General features: G+C 44.1%; 1 protein-coding gene across 1 annotated transcript in view; it reads left to right on the top strand.

The window, feature by feature from the left end:
- Nucleotides 1–6,497: 6,497 nt before the first annotated feature.
- Nucleotides 6,498–21,131, top strand: part of LOC139543145 (methyl-CpG-binding protein 2-like) — a 33,331-nt gene continuing 18,697 nt past the window's right edge. Inside the window, exon 1 of the mRNA XM_071349374.1 lies at nucleotides 6,498–7,287. Coding sequence (XP_071205475.1) covers nucleotides 7,202–7,287 — 86 coding nt within the window. The 5' untranslated portion in view covers nucleotides 6,498–7,201. The remainder of the gene's footprint in view (nucleotides 7,288–21,131) is intronic.

Below are 21,131 nucleotides of genomic sequence, written 5' to 3' on the forward strand. Positions count from 1 at the left end.
AAAACATTTAATGGAGTTCCCGACGAACAGTTCTTGTGCTGACTTTGCTTCCAAAGGCAGTTTGGAACTCGGTAGTGAGTGTTGTAACCGAGGACAGACGATGTTTACGCGCTAGGCGGTCCCCTTCTGTGAGCTTGTGTGGTCTACCACTTCGTAGCTGAGCCGTTGTTGCTCCTAGACGTCTCCACTTCACAATAACAGTACTTAGTTGACCGGGGCAGCTCTAGCACGGCAGACATTTTACCAACTGGCTTGTTGGAAAGGTGGCATCCTATGACGGTGCCACGTTGAATGTCATTGAGCTCTTCAGTAAGGCCATTCTATTGCCAATGTTTGTCTATGGAGATTGCATGTCAGTGTGCTCAAATGTATACAATTGTCAGCAGCGGTGTGGCTGAACTACATGGCGCTACAGAGTCTGGAGAGACAGTCCTCATGATGCTGGACTGTCCCTACGATGGTCGCCAGCTCGGGCCTTTCCCGCTGTCTCCATTTAGATGGGTCGATTATTCTGTCACATTGTATAATGATGGGAGACAGACGCCGGAATACGACAATAGTTTTTTTTATTTCCTTAACCAAAATAGAGTACGCCGTGAAAATGACGGGGACGAAGCCCAAAACAAACACGTTTTGGGCGGGTGGCGCAGTGGTCTAGGGCACTGCATCGCAGTGCTAGCTGCGCCACCAGAGTCTCTGGGTTCGCGCCCAGGCTGGGCTGGGTTCGCGCCCAGGCTCTGTCGCAGCCGGCCGCAACCGGGAGATCCGTGGGGCGACGCACAATTGGCATAGCGTCGTCCGGGTTTGGCCGGTAGGGATATCCTTGTCTCAGTATGTAAAAATGTAATAAAATGTATGCACTCTACTGTAAGTCGCTCTGGATAAGAGCGTCTGCTAAATGACTAAAATGTAAATGTAAATATATGTAACACAGGGATGTAACCCAAACAAAAGAGCGAAGTGCAACCCCCCCCCCCTAAATACACCTGACGAGAACAATACACTGGAACGAGCCCTGTAATAACAAGTGCACAATAACACTATGTAAACCGTAACACAATGTACAGTAAACGTAGCACGAAAGCCGATACCACAGGTACTCACAAGACCAACGGACATGGGAACAATAATCGGCAAGGACAATGGGGAACAGAGGGCACAAGCCAGCAGCATACTACCCTGCATCCCACTGCTGGCTTGATTCTGAAGCTAAGTAGGGTTGGTCCTAGTCAGTCCCTAGATGGGAGACCAGATGCTGCTGGAAGTGGTGTCGGAGGGCCAGTAGGAGGCATTCTTTCCTCTGGTCTAAAAAAAATATATCCCAATGCCCCAGTGCAGTGATTGGGGACATTGCCCTGTGTAGGGTGCCGTCTTTCGGATGGGACGTTAAACGGGTGTCCTGACTCTCTGTGGTCACTAAAGATCCCATGGCATTTATCGTAAGAGTAGGGGTGTTAACCCCGGTGTCCTGGCTAAATTCCCAATCTGGCCCTCAAACCATCACGGTCACCTAATAATGCCCAGTTTACAATTGACTCATTCATCCCCCTCCTCTCCCCTGTAACTATTCCCCAGGTAGTTGCTGTAAATGAGAACGTGTTCAGTCAACTTACCTGGTAAAATAACAGATAAATAAAAAATGATACACATACTAATCAGGGGGAATAGGAACCAGGTGTGCGTAATGAGAAGAGACAGTCCGGGGTCGGTGGTAATGAATTCAGTTCAGTGACGCCTAGAAGGCCGGTGACGTAGACCTCCGGAGCTGGTGAATGGAATGAGCAGCAGTACCGGATAGGTGGGTGGATGGGTGGGGGAGTGGAGAGATCCGTGCAATCTACTTGACACATTTAAAAAGGTACTTACCTTAGAGATCAGAAAGTCAGCTAGTTTCCACTCCATTCATCTGAAAAATCAGTTTGATTCATACTGGTTTGTCTGGCTGTCATGTTATCATTTGAACCTTCCCTGATCCACAGTGAAATAATATAATTTAAGTCGTCTATTATGATTCATGTTTGTTCTATCTCCCAAAGCTCATTAGCACCCCCTTGTGGTTGAATATATATATATATACACACCTATTGTAGGTCCTAGGATACAATAATGAACCATGTGGAACAAATAAATACCATCAAAAGGTCACCTTACAACAATGAACACCTTGTGAAACCCAACCTGGCACTATTTAAGATTTTAATACATAAACCTGTTACAGGTGCCATTAATTCATTTTTTTGTATACTCACATGGCAATCAGACTAAAATACTGCATTCTGGTGTGTGGAATAGACAGGAGAGGTGGATGCTGTGTGGGTGGGAGGTTCTGCCTGTCACTTGTTCTCAACAGGCAGCTAGTCTCGGAAGGGGGACTCGAAGAGGGAGACGGCGAAGTCCAGACACTGCTGCTCTCTTTGTTCTGAGTGTTGGCAGTGCTCGTGTTTTTAGTTCATCTGTGTATCTCACATATGATGTGCCCAGTATGATAAAGCAAGAAAACTTTCTTAACAGATATTGACAACATGACAATAACAGTAGATGATGTAATGAGATGGAGGAGAGGGAATGGGATGAGTGGGCAGATTGCCTAACAAGCAGACATCACTAAATGCATAAATTGGTCTGGAAGGAGAAAGAGTTCAAGGATGAGGAGAGAGGAAAGAGAATCAAGAGACAGTTCTTCCTGTCACTTGTCCTCAACAGGCAGCCAGTCCCAGTTTAATTAAGGCATTTAAAACACCCCTACTCAATCTTTTTAGTGTTTGACCTGATGGGACTTGGATAGATGTAATACTATGTTGATGACTCCACCCCTGCTGTGTAATGGACTCTGAGACACTTCTACCATATTATATACACAAATCTAGACCGTCCAGATATACAAACACTAACTAGAAACCAATGTCTAATTCCATACCAACCCCGGCCTAAAATTGTTGATTTGGAATTGGGCACAAAAGATGAATGGCTAGGGAGACGGGGTTAAAGACCAGTAAGAAACTGGGCAACTGAACATTTTACTTGCAATGAATATATTTAATATGCAAATGTATTCATTTTGCAGCCAATTTGAGCAAACTTCAAATGGAGAAAAATATATACAAATATTTACATGCTTGTAAAACATTGCAATACAAGACAGATACCAGCTTCACAGCTAATGTCTGCAACAAAACACATCTTTATACAAATTAAAAAGCAATATTACAATAGGTTAAGGTTATTTACAATAATATACAATTTACAACAAGATGCAATGTAGTAAAATACCTACCGTTTTGAGATGAGGAGCCAGCCAGGCAGTGAAAACAAGGGTGGGTGAAAACAGACAAAACAGATAACGGACGATGGAAAGACAAATTCACGCACATTGACGACATGAGACAAACAAGACACATCAAAATGTTTGCTGCATCTCCTGCACCGGGCCACCTCCTTACCTTCTCTCGCGCATTTCCGACAGAAGCAGTGGACGCTGACCTCTGTTTGTGTATCGGTGTGGACACTCCTGTCTCAGCCTCCAGTATTTATGCTGCAGTAGTTTATGTGTCGGGGGGCTAGGGTCAGTTGGTTATACCTGGAGTACTTCTCCTATCTTATCCAGTGTCCTGTGTGAATTTAAGTATGCTCTCTCTAATTCTCTCGTTCTCTCTTTCTTTCTCTCTCTCGGAGAACCTGAGCCCTAGGACCATACGTCACGGCAAACCGGGCATGATGACTCCTTGCTGTCCCCAGTCCACCTGGCCTTGCTGCTGTTCCAGTTTCAACTGTTCTGCCTGCTGTTATGGAACCCCTACCTGTTCAACTCTTAATGATCGGCTATGAAAAGCCAACTGACTTTTATTCCTGATTATTATTTGACCATGCTTGTCATTTATGAACATTTTGAAAATTTTGGCTCTCTCTAATTCTCTCCTTCTCTCTTTCTTTCTCTCTCTCGGAGGACCTGAGCCCTGGGACCGTGCGTCGGGGCTGCCGGGCGTGATGGCTCCTTGCTGTCCCCAGTCCACCTGGCCTTGCTGCTATTCCAGTTTCAGCTGTTCTGCCTGCGGTTATGGAACCGCCACCTGTCCCGGACCTGCTATTTTCAACTCTTGATGATCGGCTATGAAAAGCCAACTGAAAATTATTCATGATTATTATTTGACCATGCTTGTCACTTATGAACATTTTGAACATCTTGGCATAGTTCTGTTATAATCTCCACCCAGCACAGCCAGAAGAGGACTGGCCACCCCTCATAGCCTGGTTCCTCTCTAGGTTTCTTCCTAGGTTTTGGCCTTTCTAGGGAGTTTTTCCTAGCCACCGTGCTTCTACACCTGCATTGCTTGCTGTTTGGGGTTTTAGGCTGGGTGTCTGTACAGCACTTCGAGATATTAGCTGATGTACGAAGGGCTATATAAAATAAACTTGATTTGATTTGATTTGACACCTTGGGAGGACTGGACCCGGGACGGGGACTGGACCCGGGACGGGGACTGGAATCGGGACGGGGAAATGGTGCCAGGTGGCCAGGCTGAAAACAAGAGTAAATATGTTGTTTTCTCATGGACTTCTGATGGTGATGAGAACCTCACTAGTGTCTTCTAGTCCAGTGACTGGCCTTATCTGGCCACTCTTCCGTAAAGCCCAGCTCTGTGTAGTGTACGGCTTAAAGTGGTCCTATGGACAGATACTCCAACACATGAATTCAATCACACCTTTGAACGACTACAGTATATTATATAATTGTATATAAAATTGCATTGTTTACCTCAGTCAACAACTGCGGCTCCCGTCCGTACAGCAGGTGATAGGGCGAGTACTCGGTGGAGGCCTGGACACTGCTGTTGTGTGCAAAAGAGAACTACCTTCATGTTGGCCTCCCACCGTTCCCGGTACCCGTCAAGGGACTTGCCCATGGCAGTCTTGAGGGTCTGGTTGGTCTGTTCATCCAAAACTGAAGGAGGGGGATAAGAAAAGGGATATCTATTGACAATGGAAGATATTGAAATCTGTCTGATTATGTACCATGGAAAAACAATAAAAACAAAACCGTTGGTCTGTGGATGATAAGCAGCAGAGACCCGGTGCTTCACCCCCCCCGGTCCTCCAACAAGGCTTTATGGGTCTAAAGAAAACCGCACATCAGTAAATAAACATGACCATTTATATAGTTGGTGACAGAATATAGCCTATAATATTATTACCTTGTTCTAAGAGTTCACAACCTCGGTCACTCAAGATGACCTCAGGAGAACCGTGGGTGTTGAAGATGTCCATCTTCGCCTTGGAGGTGGCCTCGCCAGTCCTTGACGGGTACATACAACATGAAAATCGCTTATTTTTGTTGGTTCTAAGCACCCTTTTTTAAAAAATCGTCTACAGAAGTGAATTTAGAGTTAAACACATTCTCTTCCTGTAGAGACCTTAATGGGTATTGCCTCGACCCACTTATAATATAAATCGGTCGGCTGTCAGACACCAGCTGTTACCATTCCTGGATTTCGTGAAGGGTCTGATGAGGTCCCTAACATTTAAAGTGTTATAAGAGAAGATGACTTTAATTCATACCCGTATCTTTGTCATACAGTATGCAGTTTTTATATGTGTAAGGATACTGACACAAACATTCGATCATATTAAACTCTGCTGTGGTCAAACTTATCAATGCAGAATTTGAATTGTGACACACTTAGCGATCATGTTCCACGGTGAAACAACTTTGACGGGCTTCTACTCCGGCGCCACAGTCTTCACCCTCTCAAACTTCTGGCACGCTAGACAGGGTACTGACCCTAGAAGCAAAAAGTGACATATTGAAACATAGTGTTCGTTCTGATATGACATTCATCAAAAAAATCAGAATAATTTCACAGATATAATAGAATGTGATTGAAAAACAAAAGGTTATTTCGCTTGCCCAGCTGTCCACGTCCTTAACAATACCACTCCAGAAGAAGCGTAGGTTGATTTTGGCAATCATGTGCTTCACTACGAAATGTCCAGCATGCATCTCTGTCAGCACGACCTCTTTCTCCTCTGTGGAGTGTACGGCTCACACGAGATGTATGTGGCAGGGTCTAGAGTCAATCACGGATTACAAAAAGAAAACCAGCAGCGGACATCGACGTCTTGCCCCCAGACAAATTAAACAACTTCTTTGCTCGCTTTGAGGACAATACAGTGCCACTGACACGGCCCGCTACCAAAAGCCTGTGGGATCTCCTTCACCGTGGCAAAACCCTCGCATGGCTGGGGGCTGCCCAGACGGCATCCCTAGCCGTGTCCTCAGAGCATGCATAGACCAGCTGGCTGGTGTGTTTACGGACATATTCAATCAATCCCTATCCCAGTCTGCTGTCCCCACATGCTTCAAGAGGGCCACCATTGTTCCTGTTCCCAAGAAAGCTAAGGTAACTGAGCTAAATGACTACCGCCCCGTAGCACTCACTTCCGTCATCATGAAGTGCTATGAGAGGCTAGTTAAGGACCATATCAACTCCACCCTACCTGACACCCTAGACCCACTCCAATTTGCTTACCGACCCAATAGGTCCACAGACGACGCAATCGCAACCACACTGCACACTGCCCTAACCCATCTGGACAAGAGGAATACCTATGTGAGAATGCTGTTCATCGACTACAGCTCAGCATTTAACACAGCATTTAACACCATAGTACCCTCCAACTCAATCCTCAAGTTTGCAGGCGACACTACAGTGGTAGGCTTGATTACCAACAACGACGAGACAGCCTACAGGGAGGAGGTGAGGGCCCTCGGAGTGTGGTGTCAGGAAAATAACCTCTCTCTCAACGTCAACAAAACAAAGGAGATGATTGTGGACTTCAGGAAAAAGCAGAGGGAGCACCCCCCTATCCACATCGAAGGTACAGTAATGGAGAAGGTGGAAAATTTTAAGTTCCTCGGTGTACACATCACAGACAAACTGAATTGGTCCACCCACACAGACAGTGTGGTGAAGAAGGTGCAACAGCGCCTCTTCAACCTCAGGAGGCTGAAGAAATTTGGCTCGTCACCAAAAACACTCACAAACTTATACAGATGCACAGTCGAGAGCATCCTGTCGGGCTGTATCACCGCCTGGTACGGCAACTGCTCTGCCCACAACCGTAAGGCTCACCAGAGGGTAGTGAGTCCTGCACAACGCATCACCGGGGGCAAACTACCTGCCCTCCAGGACACCTACACCACCCGATGTCACAGGAAGGCCAAAAAGATAATCAAGGACAACAACCACCCGAGCCACTGCCTGTTCACCCCGCTGTCATCCAGAAGGCGAGGTCAGTACAGGTGCATCAAAGCAGGGACCGAGAGACTGAAAAACAGCTTATATCTCAAGGTCAACAGACTGTTAAACAGACATCACTAACATAGAGTGGCTGCTGCCAACATACAGACTCAAATCTCCAGCCACTTTAATAAATTGTATGTAATAAATGTATCACTAGTCACAACAAAAAAATGCCACTTTATATAATGTTTACATACCCTACATTACTCATCTCATATGTATATACTGTACTCTATACCATCTACTGCATCTTGCCAATGCTGTTCGGCCATCGCTCATCCATATATTTATATGTACATATTCTTATTCATTCCTTTACACGTGTGTGTATAAGGTAGTTTTTGTGAAATTGTTAGATTACTTGTTAGATATTACTGCACTGTCGGAACTAGAAGCACAAACATTTCACTACACTCGTATTTAACATCTGCTGACCATGTGTATGTGACCAATAAAATTAGATATGTCACCTTGATACCTACAGTCTACTACTCAATGAAGAGGGCATGAAAGGCAACAACACCGGAACACCGTGCCCTTCGCTCCCGCATGACAAGCGCTACTGTCCGCCAACGGATCGGGAAGTAGCTACCTAGTAGCCAATATCAGGGTGACAGTCACAGTACGCACACGCATAGAACGCATGTTGAAACAGTACACCCATCGTCAATACGTCCGTTTTATAACTGAAAATGTACAATTGTGTGTGTGTGTGTGTGTGTGTGTGTAAAACTAACAGTGAAATACGACTCAGACTCATCCTCCGGCTTAAAATCATGAAATTCAAACTCTCTCGGTATGGTAGCTCAATGTACGGTAGTTGCCTGGTAATACATGGGGAGAAAACAATTCAAACTCTCTCGGTATGGTAGCTCAATGTACGGTAGTTGCCTGGTAATACATGGGGAGAAAACAATTCAAACTCTCTCGGTATGGTAGCTCAATGTACGGTAGTTGCCTGGTAATACATGGGGAGAAAACAATTCAAACTCTCTCGGTATGGTAGCTCAATGTACGGTAGTTGCCTGGTAATACATGGGGAGAAAACAATTCAAACTCTCTCGGTATGGTAGCTCAATGTACGGTAGTTGCCTGGTAATACATGGGGAGAAAACAATTCAAACTCTCTCGGTATGGTAGCTCAATGTACGGTAGTTGCCTGGTAATACATGGGGAGAAAACAATTCAAACTCTCTCGGTATGGTAGCTCAATGTACGGTAGTTGCCTGGTAATACATGGAGAGAAAACAATTCAAACTCTCTCGGTATGGTAGCTCAATGTACGGTAGTTGCCTGGTAATACATGGAGAGAAAACAATTCAAACTCTCTCGGTATGGTAGCTCAATGTACGGTAGTTGCCTGGTAATACATGGAGAGAAAACAATTCAAACTCTCTCGGTATGGTAGCTCAATGTACGGTAGTTGCCTGGTAATACATGGAGAGAAAACAATTCAAACTCTCTCGGTATGGTAGCTCAATGTACGGTAGTTGCCTGGTAATACATGGAGAGAAAACAATTCAAACTCTCTCGGTATGGTAGCTCAATGTACGGTAGTTGCCTGGTAATACATGGAGAGAAAACAATTCAAACTCTCTCGGTATGGTAGCTCAATGTACGGTAGTTGCCTGGTAATACATGGGGAGAAAACAATTCAAACTCTCTCGGTATGGTAGCTCAATGTACGGTAGTTGCCTGGTAATACATGGGGAGAAAACAAACACAGCGCATTCAAAACCGTCTCACGTATAGCAGAGAACTTTCGACACACCCACTCACCCATACCCTGGTCGCCATATTGGGATTCAGATACCCACTATTCTCATTTCATCTGATGACAGACTTTTCTGTCAAACGTCCACTGAGCGACGCAAAGAAACCATTCAAATGTGTGCGGACTCGTTACAACTTTTAGCTTTAAGCACAAAGTGATTTTGTCTGTCTGTGACCAAATGAAAGTGGTATTGTTTAAATTATACAAAATTATTTTCATTTTTTTTCCCTGTTGAGACCTATAAATCTATTCGAGAACATCACAGCCAGGTGAAATTTATAACTAACCCAAGATAGTTAATTTGTGTCGTTTACAGCACGGGCAAATGAAGCATACTCAGGGTTGCCAGGTCAAGTTCAAATCTGTGACCACTAAAAACCCGCCCTAAAGGCCTGAAAACTAGCCCAAATAGTTTTTTTCCAAAACAAGAGAGGAGTTGCCATATCTATACAATAAACCCTTTATCCATAACCTTATCGAGCCAATTAAGAAGGAATATCCTTATAACTTGTAACGACGTTAGAAGGAAAATGTGTGTTTCTTCAAAATAATAATTATTGCAAACTATGACATGACGTAATAAAGGAATTTGAATATGTGGCAAAAGAAAATATAATTTGCCCAGATAATTTTCCATCAATGGATGTCGATTTAACTCGCTTGGCTGCTATGACTGTACCACGGCTACGGGCTGTTCTTAAGCACGACACAGCGCGGAGTGCCGGGATACAGTCGTTAGCCGTGGTATATTGGCCATATACCACAAACACCCGGGGTGCCTTATTGCTATTATAAACTGGTTACCAATGTAATTAGAGCAGTAAAAAGTTATGTTTTGTCCTACCCATATGGTATATGGTCTGATATACCACGGCTTTCAGCCAATCAACATTCAGGGCTCCAACCAGGTTTATAATTGTAAATAAATCCCCTTTGTGTATGTACATAACTATAGATAAATCCGACAGGAGAGTTTGGGTGATGAAAGTTGGGACAGTGGATCAAGAAATACTTGGATTCACAATAAAAAAACGAATGTTAGGCTATTTTCTGGCAACTGTGATGTTATTATCAAATCAAATTGTATTTGTCACATGTGCCGAATACAACAGGTGTAGTAGACCTTACTGTGAAATGCTGACTTACAAGCCCTTAAACCAACAATGCAGTTCAAGACATAGAGTTAATAAAATATTTACTGAATAAACTAAAGTTTTTAAAAAATCGAAACAATCAAAAGGTAAACACAAGAAATGTACATAACAATAAGTAGGTTATATATATACAGGGTGTTACGGTACCGAGTCAAAGTGGAGGCTATATACAGGGTGTTACGGTACCGAGTCAATGTGGAGGCTATATACAGGGTGTTACGGTACTGAGTCAAAGTGGAGGCTATTGTCACGAACCGGCTCAGAGCCCGTAACAAAAGGGAGACCACGTGGAGATAAGGAGTAACAAAATATATTTATTAGATAAAGAAACTAGGTATAATATACAATGGTGTGTGTAATCAGTAATCAGTAGTGTAAGTGAATGTCTTGCATGCATGAATGTGATAATGCAGGGTGTTGAAAGATGCTAAAACAAACAACCAAAAAGCACCATGAAACATAACCGAATCTATCAAGGTGTCTACATGGAGAGAGTCCCCTCCATGAATGGGGAAGTGGTGTATTTATCCTGGGAGAGTGGGCCCAGGTGTTTCCCATGTAGCTGACGACCCTCCCAACTCCGCCCACCGGCATCCTAATAAGGAAACAAGAGCAGAGAGAGAGAAAACGGTAGACAGAGTGGGAGGGTCGTCACATTCCCCCCCATAAAACCGGGGACCAACAAGGACCCCGGAACAACATACCGGCCTCTGCGTCCCAAACTGACACAGCACTTGCGTCCCAAATTGATGAGGGGTTACGTGTTCCCACTTCCAAATTTGCCCCAGCCAACCTCCTCTCCAGACCACAGCAACCTTTGTGCACGGGAAGCAACCTTTAAGAGGAAAGAAGACTCCCCAGACCTCAGCAACCTTAATACATAGGAAGCAACATTTAAGAGGAAAGAAGACTTCCCAGACCTCAGCAACATTAGTGCATAGGAAGCAACTTTTAAGAGGAAAGAAGACTCCCCAGACCAGGACGGAATAGACAGGAAAGACAGAACCTGACCATACAAACATTCAGGAACAGGGCGCACGAGAGAGCGCATCAGCAATCACGTTATCCGTTCCACGAATGTGCTGCACATCGAGATGGAATGATTGTAAAAATAAACACCATCTCATTATCCTCTGATTAGGACACATCATGGACCTCAAAAAGGTGAGAGGGTTATGGTCAGTGTAGACCGTAATAGGTACTACTCCCGACCCGACATAGACCTCAAAGTGTTGCAGCGCCCAGATGAGTGCTAACGCTTCTTTTTCAATGACCGAGTAGTTTAACTGATAATGGTTAAACTTTTTCGAAAAGAAACTGACAGGTCTCTCAACCCCAGACACATCTGCCTGCAGCAAAACTGCCCCTGCCCCCACATGACTAGCATCCACCTGCAAGGTAAATGACAATTCCACGCGAGGAGCAGCCAGCACCGGAGTTGAGGTAAGCAACCTCTTTGCATCTTCGAAAGCGTGTTGACAACGAGAAGACCAAATGTAAACAGCCTTTGCTTTCAGCATATCTGTCAATGGAGCGACCACAGTAGAGAAGTTATTACAAAAACCACGGTAATAACCAATCATGCCCAAGAAACGCATCAGTTCCTTTTTAGTAGTTGGTGGAGGAAACGCATCAATAGCTACCACTTTAGCTCGAACAGGACGCACTTCCCCCTGCCCAACCACCTTTCCAAGGTATGTAACAGTCGCCTGAGCAAACTCACATTTAGCCAGATTGATCGTGAGGTGACCCGCAGCCAGGCGTTCGAATAAGGCTTGAATACGGGACAGATGTTCCTCCCATGTATCTGCATATATCACTACATCGTCCAGATAAACAGCACACCCTGTCAGACCGGCGATAACCCTGTTCATAAGTCGCTGAAAAGTGGCAGGTGCATTACGCAGTCCGAAACTCATAACCAAATACGAGTACAGACCAGAGGGTGTAATAAAGGCAGAGATTTCACGTGCCCTACTCGTCAGTGGCACCTGCCAATAGCCCTTTAACAGGTCAAATTTACTCACAAATCTAGCTGCCCCGACTTGATCAACGCAGTCCTCCATCCGAGGAAGAGGAAATGAATCTGGCTTAGTGACACTGTTGACCTTACGGTAGTCTGTACAAAATCTGTTTGTTCCATCTGGTTTTCTGACCAAGATACAGGGAGAAGCCCAACTGGAGAAAGAAGGCTCTGCTATCTTACTCTCCAGCATGTATCTGACCTCAGCATCCAGACAATGCAGTTTCTCTAAAGAAACTCTATAGAACTGCTGACGAATGGGGTCAGCATCTCCAACGTCAATATCATGTTCTATCAAGTTTGTACGTGTAGGTGTATCAGAAAACAAACCTGGAAATCTCCGAATCAGACCAACCATCTCTTCCCGCCTATCAACGGGTAGATGAGTGAGAATGCTGCCCAAATTATCCAGTGTCTCTGAATTTTTCAATCTACCCTGCAGTATGCAATCGTCGGGACCAGGAACATCTTCCTCCTCATTCGTAGACCTATCCTGAGAAGAATCCAAGGGAATAACGGTTTCAGCCAAAAGAACAGGTTTACCGTCCTCTATAGATTCCCACTGTTCAGTCTCTGAGGAACGTGCATAATAGGGTTTTAACAAATTTACATGGCACAGCTGGTGTGCTTTCCTCCGTTCTGGAGTGGCAACTAGATAATTTTGCTCAGTGTACTTGCGCACCACTGTATATGGACCTTGAAACTTGGCTTCAAAAGGAGAACCAACAATTGGCAGCAGAGCAAGAACCTGGTCACCTGGACTAAAGTGACGTGGCTCAGTTCGGCGATCAAATATTCCCTTCATCCTCTCCTGTGAAGATGATAGCTTCTCTTTAGCCATTTCGCCAGCGGCATACAAGCGGCGCCGGAAATCACACACATACGATAACAAAGACTGAGGAGGCTCGGGAGACTTCCAGTCATCCTGAAGAACAGATAGAAGTCCACGCACCCTATGTCCAAACACAAGGTCATTTGGACTAAAACCGGTGCTCTCCTGTGAAACCTCCCTAGCGGCTAACAATAACCAAGGCAACCCCTCCTCCCAATCCTTATCCATCTCAGTACAATAACTTCTCAACAAAGACTTAAGTGTTTGATGGAAACGTTCTAGTGCTCCTTGACTTTGCGCGTGATAGGCGCTAGCCAGATTGTGCTTAATATGGAGCTGTTGGAGAACCTGACCAAACAGATTAGAGGTGAAATTAGACCCTTGATCACTCTGAATGACCTTAGTTTCTGTCACTGTTTGGAATACCTGAGTCAAAGCTTTTAACACAGACTTAGTCGTGATAGACCGGAGAGGATAGGCTGCTGGAAACCTTGTGGTCTGACACATCACAGTGAACAGGTAACTACTACCCTTTTTAGAACGAGGCAACGGACCCACACAGTCAATGATCAGATACTCAAAAGGTTGGCTGAGTACAGGAATAGGAAACAGTGGTACCGGCTTAATAGCTTGATTAGGTTTCCCAGGTAATCGACAGGTGTTGCAAGTTTTGATGAAATCTGAAACATCCTTCTTTAATCTTGGCCAAAAGAAATGTCTTAATATGCGATGGTATGTTTTCCCTACACCCATATGTCCAGCAACATCATTGTGAGAAGTTGTCAACACCAACTCACAAAGTTTTACTGGTACCACAACCTGACTAATCGCCTCCCCTAGAAAACAACTACCATGAGACACCCACTTTCTCATCAGGACATCCTCTTGGAGAAAATAACCATGGGCGACATCTCCCAACTGTTCCACAGGCACAATTTGGTCACGCAACTCTTCTAATGTGGAGTCAGTCCGTTGCGCATTGATTAGATCTGAGCGGTTAACAGATAACGGAATAACAGGGAAAGCAGTGGCATACTTCTCATTAGTCGGCACAGTGACCAGTTCGCCACGGCTCATAGAACGCGTCACTGCACACGCACTGAACACCTCTGGGAAGCTCTGTACACTCTCATCAGGAATCTCAACAACTGACGGCTTTGTGGAAACCACTAGAGATGGAAACGCGACAGGCCACACCCGCTCACCTGCCAAGTTATTCCCAAGAATAACGTCGATACCCTCAATAGGCAACGAAGGACGCACCCCCACAACAACCTCACCTTTCACCAGTCCACAATCTAACATCAGTTTATGCAATGGAACTGAAAGAGTGTTCAAACCTATTCCCCTAATTAGAACACTATTCCCCGAATCAGTCTCAGCTGAAAAGGGTAACACAGACTCCAACACAAACGATTCGGAGGCACCTGTATCTCTCAAGATCTTCACTGGCACTAATTCCTTACTTCCTAACATAGACACAAAACCTTCCGTAATGAAAGGTAAATAGTCTGGATCAATATGTACTTTCACATGCTCCTGGACCTGAGGCAATGAGTCATGAATGAACTGATGTAGAACAGGCGCAGCTAACGCGGTAGGCTTAGGTTTAGCGTAAGCCCCCTTTGATCTGAGAAGTGGACATTCGTTTTTCCAATGACCTGAACCTTGACAGTAGTGACACTCTTGCCCAAAGTCAGCTTTACCACGGGAGTCAGGCTCAACCCGAGTTGAATTAAACTCTGCCCGTGAACCAAAATATCTCGGTGAGCGAAGCCCAAATCTATCCGAACGCCCCCACTCATTCCGAATACGGGGCTCTGCAAAGACTCTTTTGTGAGTCAACACATACTCATCCGCCAAAACCGCAGCTTCAGCGACATTCTTTACTTTTCGTTCGTTAATATAGGTGGCAATACGATCAGGGATTGTGTCCTTAAATTGCTCTAACATAATCAGATCACACAGCCCTTGGAAAGTCACAACTGCAGAGGCAGAACACCAGCGATTAAACTGTACAGATAATTGTCGCGCAAACTCAACATGAGTCTGTTTATCATCCCTTTTTAAAGTTCTAAATCGTTGGCGGTAAGCCTCAGGGACCAATTCATAAATCTGCAACACAGCCGTTTTAACCTTATCATAACAGGCACTGCCGTGTACAGTAAGAGCTGAATATGCCTCCTGCGCTTTACCAGTCAGCACACACTGCAACATTAAGGTGCGGTCAGAATCAGGCCAACTCCTAGCGTCAGCAACACGCTCAAACAACGAAAAGAATGTCTCAGGGTCCTTTTCATTAAACTGAGGCAATAACCGTAAGTTCCCAACAATATCAAATGTGTCCGGGGCACGACCAAAAGAGGAACGACCCCTAGGTAAATCTGGATCACCTTCCCAGAACAAACTCTCCCCTGAGATCTTTCCTTCCCTAATCAACTCTATCCGTTCTTGTTGCAACTTGATTTTAGCCATCTCCATATCTTGTTTAAATGCTAATTCCTTTTCATACTTTACACGATCGTGCTCTAGCTTCTCACGATCATGCTGCAGCTGTAACAGAGGCAGTTCTTTCTGCTGTTCAAAAAGAAGACTACTAGGACTAACCGATGGAATGGCCATTGCAACGTTACGGGGAGATGACTCCTCAGCAGAGACTGGCCCAGTGATAACTTCAAGAATACCACTCTCCATCAGATTGGCCTTCAATATCAACCTAATAGAATTCTTTAGACGTTTATCACTAATTTCAACCTTGTAGTGTTCAGCGATTTTCAACAGCTGTTCTTTAGTACCTAATTCTAACAATTCCTCTGATGGAAAGCGAATGAACTCATCTACATAAGACGCCATAGTCAAAAAAAATATTCTCACTCTTCCCCTCTGCTGAGCACACCAGACCACAACCAGAGAAATGACAATCACCCTGAGCACCACAGAAGAGAGATGAGATACGGAGCTTCCCCAAAACCTACAATAACTCAACCCTAGTCTTCGTGCGGATTTGCGGTGGGTATTTACGCACTGTAGCCCGCTGGCAAGGTAATAAACCCCCCAGCACGCTGGCAGATTCCACCAAGCCACGGATGTGCCCCCGAGACAACTGCTCAGTCCACAGACACCACACAAAAATAACAAACATTAACCATGCCCAACATATTCCAAAAAGGAAACACGTCGCTAAGCCTATCAGGGGTAAAAGGCTATAGCTCCGGGTAGCAAGTTCCACTACCCTACCCAAATCTCCCACTGAGGTACACAGTCGATTACTCACCTCCTCAGACCAATGTCCCAACAGAAAGTAGAACAAGAGTTTCCAGGCTGGGCAGGGCCTGGAAACTAACCATTATACTCTCTCCAATGCAGCACACAAACCAAACAACAAAGGCAACCAATACTGGGCCTATCAAACTCAAACAACATATGCAACCCAAACACGTACCTCCACGTTCTCCCAAACCAATACGTTCAAAAGATCCCGGATGAGCCCCCACTTGTCACGAACCGGCTCAGAGCCCGTAACAAAAGGGAGACCACGTGGAGATAAGGAGTAACAAAATATATTTATTAGATAAAGAAACTAGGTATAATATACAATGGTGTGTGTAATCAGTAATCAGTAGTGTAAGTGAATGTCTTGCATGCATGAATGTGATAATGCAGGGTGTTGAAAGATGCTAAAACAAACAACCAAAAAGCACCATGAAACATAACCGAATCTATCAAGGTGTCTACATGGAGAGAGTCCCCTCCATGAATGGGGAAGTGGTGTATTTATCCTGGGAGAGTGGGCCCAGGTGTTTCCCATGTAGCTGACGACCCTCCCAACTCCGCCCACCGGCATCCTAATAAGGAAACAAGAGCAGAGAGAGAGAAAACGGTAGACAGAGTGGGAGGGTCGTCACACTATATACAGGGTGTTACGGTACAGAGCCAATGTGGAGGCTATATACAGGGTGTTACGGTACCGAGTCAAAGTGGAGGCTATATACAGGGTGTTACGGTACAGAGTCAATGTGGAGGCTATATACAGGGTGTTACTGTACCGAGTCAATGTGGAGGCTATATACAGGGTGTTACGGTACCGAGTCAATGTGGAGGCTATATACAGGGTGTTACGGTACAAAGTCAATGTGGAGGCTATATACAGGGTGTTACGGTACAGAGTCAATGTGGAGGCTATATATATATACATACAGGGGGTACCGGTACAGAGTCAAAGTGGAGGCTATATACAGGATGTTACGGTACCGAGTCAATGTGGAGGCTATATACAGGGTGTTACGGTACAGAGCCAATGTGGAGGCTATATACAGGGTGTTAAGGTACAGAGTCAATGTGGAGGCTATATACAGGGTGTTACGGTACCGAGTCAATGTGGAGGCTATATACAGGGTGTTACGGTACAGAGTCAATGTGGAGGCTATATACAGGGGGTACCGGTACCGAGTCAATGTGAAGGCTATATACAGGGGGTACCGGTACCGAGTCAATGTGGAGGCTCTATATATATACAGGGGGTAGCGGTACCGAGTCAATGTGGAGGCTATATACAGGGGGTACCGGTACCGAGTCAATGTGGAGGCTATATACAGGGGGTAGCAGTACCGAGTCAATGTGGAGGCTATATACAGGGGGTACCGGTACCGAGTCAATGTGGAGGCTATATACAGGGGGTAGCAGTACCGAGTCAATGTGGAGGCTATATACAGGGGGTACCGGTACCGAGTCAATGTGGAGGCTATATACAGGGGGTACCGGTACAGAGTAAATGTGGAGGCTATATACAGGGGGTACCGGTACAGAGTCAATTTGGAGGCTATATATATACAGGGGGTACCAGTACCGAGTCAATGTGGAGGCTATATATATATATACAGGGGGTACCGGTACCGAGTCAATGTGGAGGCTATATATATATATACAGGGGGTACCGGTACCGAGTCAATGTGGAGGCTATATATATACAGGGGGTACCGGTACCGAGTCAATATGCGGGGGGTACTGGTTATCCGAGGTCATTTAAAAAAGTGACTATGCATAGATAATAAACAGTGAGTAGCAGCAGTGTACATGTAGGTAGGGGTAAAGTGACTATGCATAGATAATAAACAGTGACTAGCAGCAGTATTAAAAACAAATGTAAATAGTCCGTGTGGCCATTTGATTAGTTTTGTTGTTGAGCAGTCTAATGGCTTGGGGGTACAAGCTTTATGTGACAGATGTTAAGACTACAAACCGTTATAAAAATTGACCATTTGCGAAATTGACTTGTCATTTCAATAGACATAGGCTACAGAGTAAAATCTGGGTTTATGATTCTTAATTACATTTTTTTTGTCATAGTTTGCTTTGATAAATGCAGGTAGCCTATAGGCCCTGATAGGCCTACATCTAATTGAATATAGTCTACAGTAACCTAGACAATATGTAGACCAGACGTAGGCTGAACGATTTAGTAGCTTGCTTAGTTCAAATGAAGACGAATTTATTCTACATGAATAGCGAGGCGTTTGCGCAATAAGAGGTGCTTGTTTCCCAATAGCCTGCTGGAATAGACTATTAAGAATGGGAGTCATAATTTCATGAACTAAATATGCTAGTCAACAATAGCCAGTGTTTATTTTTTAATTCGTTTTACCTGTAGCCTAATCTGACTACTGTTACCGCCAATCTAATGCGCTCATAACAACACAAGGCTAAACCAACAATGAACTGACGTCATAGGCTCTTTATTACATTGGTTCGCCAGCTGCAGGAAGGCTACGCAAAGTGGCACAAATTAATTTGCAATGACTCCAGTGATTTCAACATTATTATTGTATCAAATGGTAGCCCACAGTGGCATATACATTAATAGGCTACTTGATGGCCAATAGAGGCAAATTTATATTTCTCCACGTTTAGTTTCATTGAGGACTTTCATTGAGGACTTTCCCCATAAAAAAAATATCCATAACTTCCATTTCAAATGTCCACTCTGGCAGTCCCCGAGACCCAAGAACCGAGCATGCATAAAGCACTTCGCTTGGTACCGTTATCTTGAAGCAAAGTCAACATTAGAATGCAGTTAGAACCACCTCCGAGCGGATTTATGTAATGCGCTCTAGTGCGCCCAAAGTAGTTTTCCGGTGCTTTGTCTCCATTATTTATTAGTGTGCATCAGTTCTATAGTATTAACATGTTTAATGGGAAAAGGTTTGGACATAGGAGTCTCTCCATGGTGACAAACTAAACAGACTACCTACAAGTGCTGAAAAGTGTCACAACGTGTACGCGTGTTGCTCTGGCTCCTCTCGCTCACGTGACTCCGCTAATAACGGTAGCGCTCTCTCTCAGCGGACATCCGGTCCTCCGGTCCTCCCCATCACTCACTCAGCAACATCATGTCTCACTACCTGACAGTCAGGAGCAGGTCACAGTGAAATATATATATTTTTAAGATAAATATTTTGGCGGCCGCGGTGCAATTTAAAAATAGCCCAAAACCCCAACCCGCGCAATAATTTATCCGCCATGACATCGTTTTCAAAGTGGCCCAATTTCACTGGAAAACCTAAAACATGGCAACTTTGAGCATACTGTGCAGAACAGGAAAGTAGGTGGGCAAAGTCAATCACGAGCTAGCGAGATCCTATTGGCGCGTTGTAGTATTATTTGCATATTTCTGTTAGGGAACGCCTCCCTTGTGCATGTGCGCAAACTCAATTAGACCTTTCACTGCTTCTAAACAACGCCATTTAAAAAAATAACTTTGCCAAGGCGTCAAGTCTATTAAACTTAGTGCACTGTATTGGTAACATATTTTACTTTTGCTAATCGAACAATATATTAAAATCTGATATGTCATCGATGAGAAAATGTGCAGAATGTCGACCCAGTTCCCCCTAGTTCCATCCTCTCCCTACTACCCGACCCTGGACTTCCTCTCACTACCATATTTGGTAGTTAGAAAAGGTTCTAAACGGATGCTTCCGCGTTATAGCCCCTGTGACGTGTCTGGATTTCCCCGTCTGTATGTGATGAAACAGCTATTACCATCAGAGCCTACCTTCTATTGACCCTGTTGACTCATCAGTAGGAAAGATTTGTTTCTCTTTTGGTCCATTCAACAACAGAGCGATATGAACCTTGTTTCAGCAGGATGTTGTATCTATACCTTATGTCATGCCTTATTGGAATGGATTTATTGATAATATCTGTTGGGAAAAAGTTTGGATGTTGCCACACACATACCTACTGGTTAACAAAATTAACAACAAATCAATACAGAAAGTACATAAGGGAACACAAGTATATATAGATTATATATAATGGACAATCGAGCTAGGGGGTACAATATCACATTACAATTACACAAGGACCTTAATAAGGGACATACATACACTTACAATTCTAACCGCTTTTTTGTTAGTAGAGTATTTAACTGTCTTAAAATACAGTTCAATTTATTTTTGTAGGGTAAGAAAATGTGTTTTTTTGTTAGTAAATTTACATTTGTGTATATGAAATTTGGCCAAAAGAATAATGAAATTAATTACATAAAAATGTTTCAGCTTATTTTTATCGTATGTAAAGAATCCAAGCAGTACATCTCTCCACAATAGTGTAAAATCTTCATAAATGTGTTAAATTATAAATCTACTGATGTCTTGCCACAGTTTTCTTACATGTATACAATGCCAAAAAAGATGCAACACTGTTTCTGGGAGGTCATTACAAAAGGAGCAATTTGAGTTGATGTTTTCCTTAAACTTCTTCATATAGTGGTTGGCAGGATAATATTTATGAATAATTTTAAAGGAAACCTCCTTAATAATAAATAAATAAATATATGAAACCGTTATTGTTGCATCCGCTAGACCCCAGTTCACTGACTTATAATGAGAACGCCCCAGTTTCATATGCGCTTATTGCCAGCGCAGCTTTGAGGTTTACAGACACAGGAAATCGTTCCTTTTCCTGGATAGGCCGGAAAAGGTGAGTGTTGCTCCCTATGCAAATATATTTCCTGTGTCTATGAACCTCACAGCTGCGGTAATAATAGCGC

Source organism: Salvelinus alpinus, chromosome 17 (assembly GCF_045679555.1).
Source record: "Salvelinus alpinus chromosome 17, SLU_Salpinus.1, whole genome shotgun sequence".
In the NCBI taxonomy this organism is placed as follows: domain Eukaryota; kingdom Metazoa; phylum Chordata; class Actinopteri; order Salmoniformes; family Salmonidae; genus Salvelinus; species Salvelinus alpinus.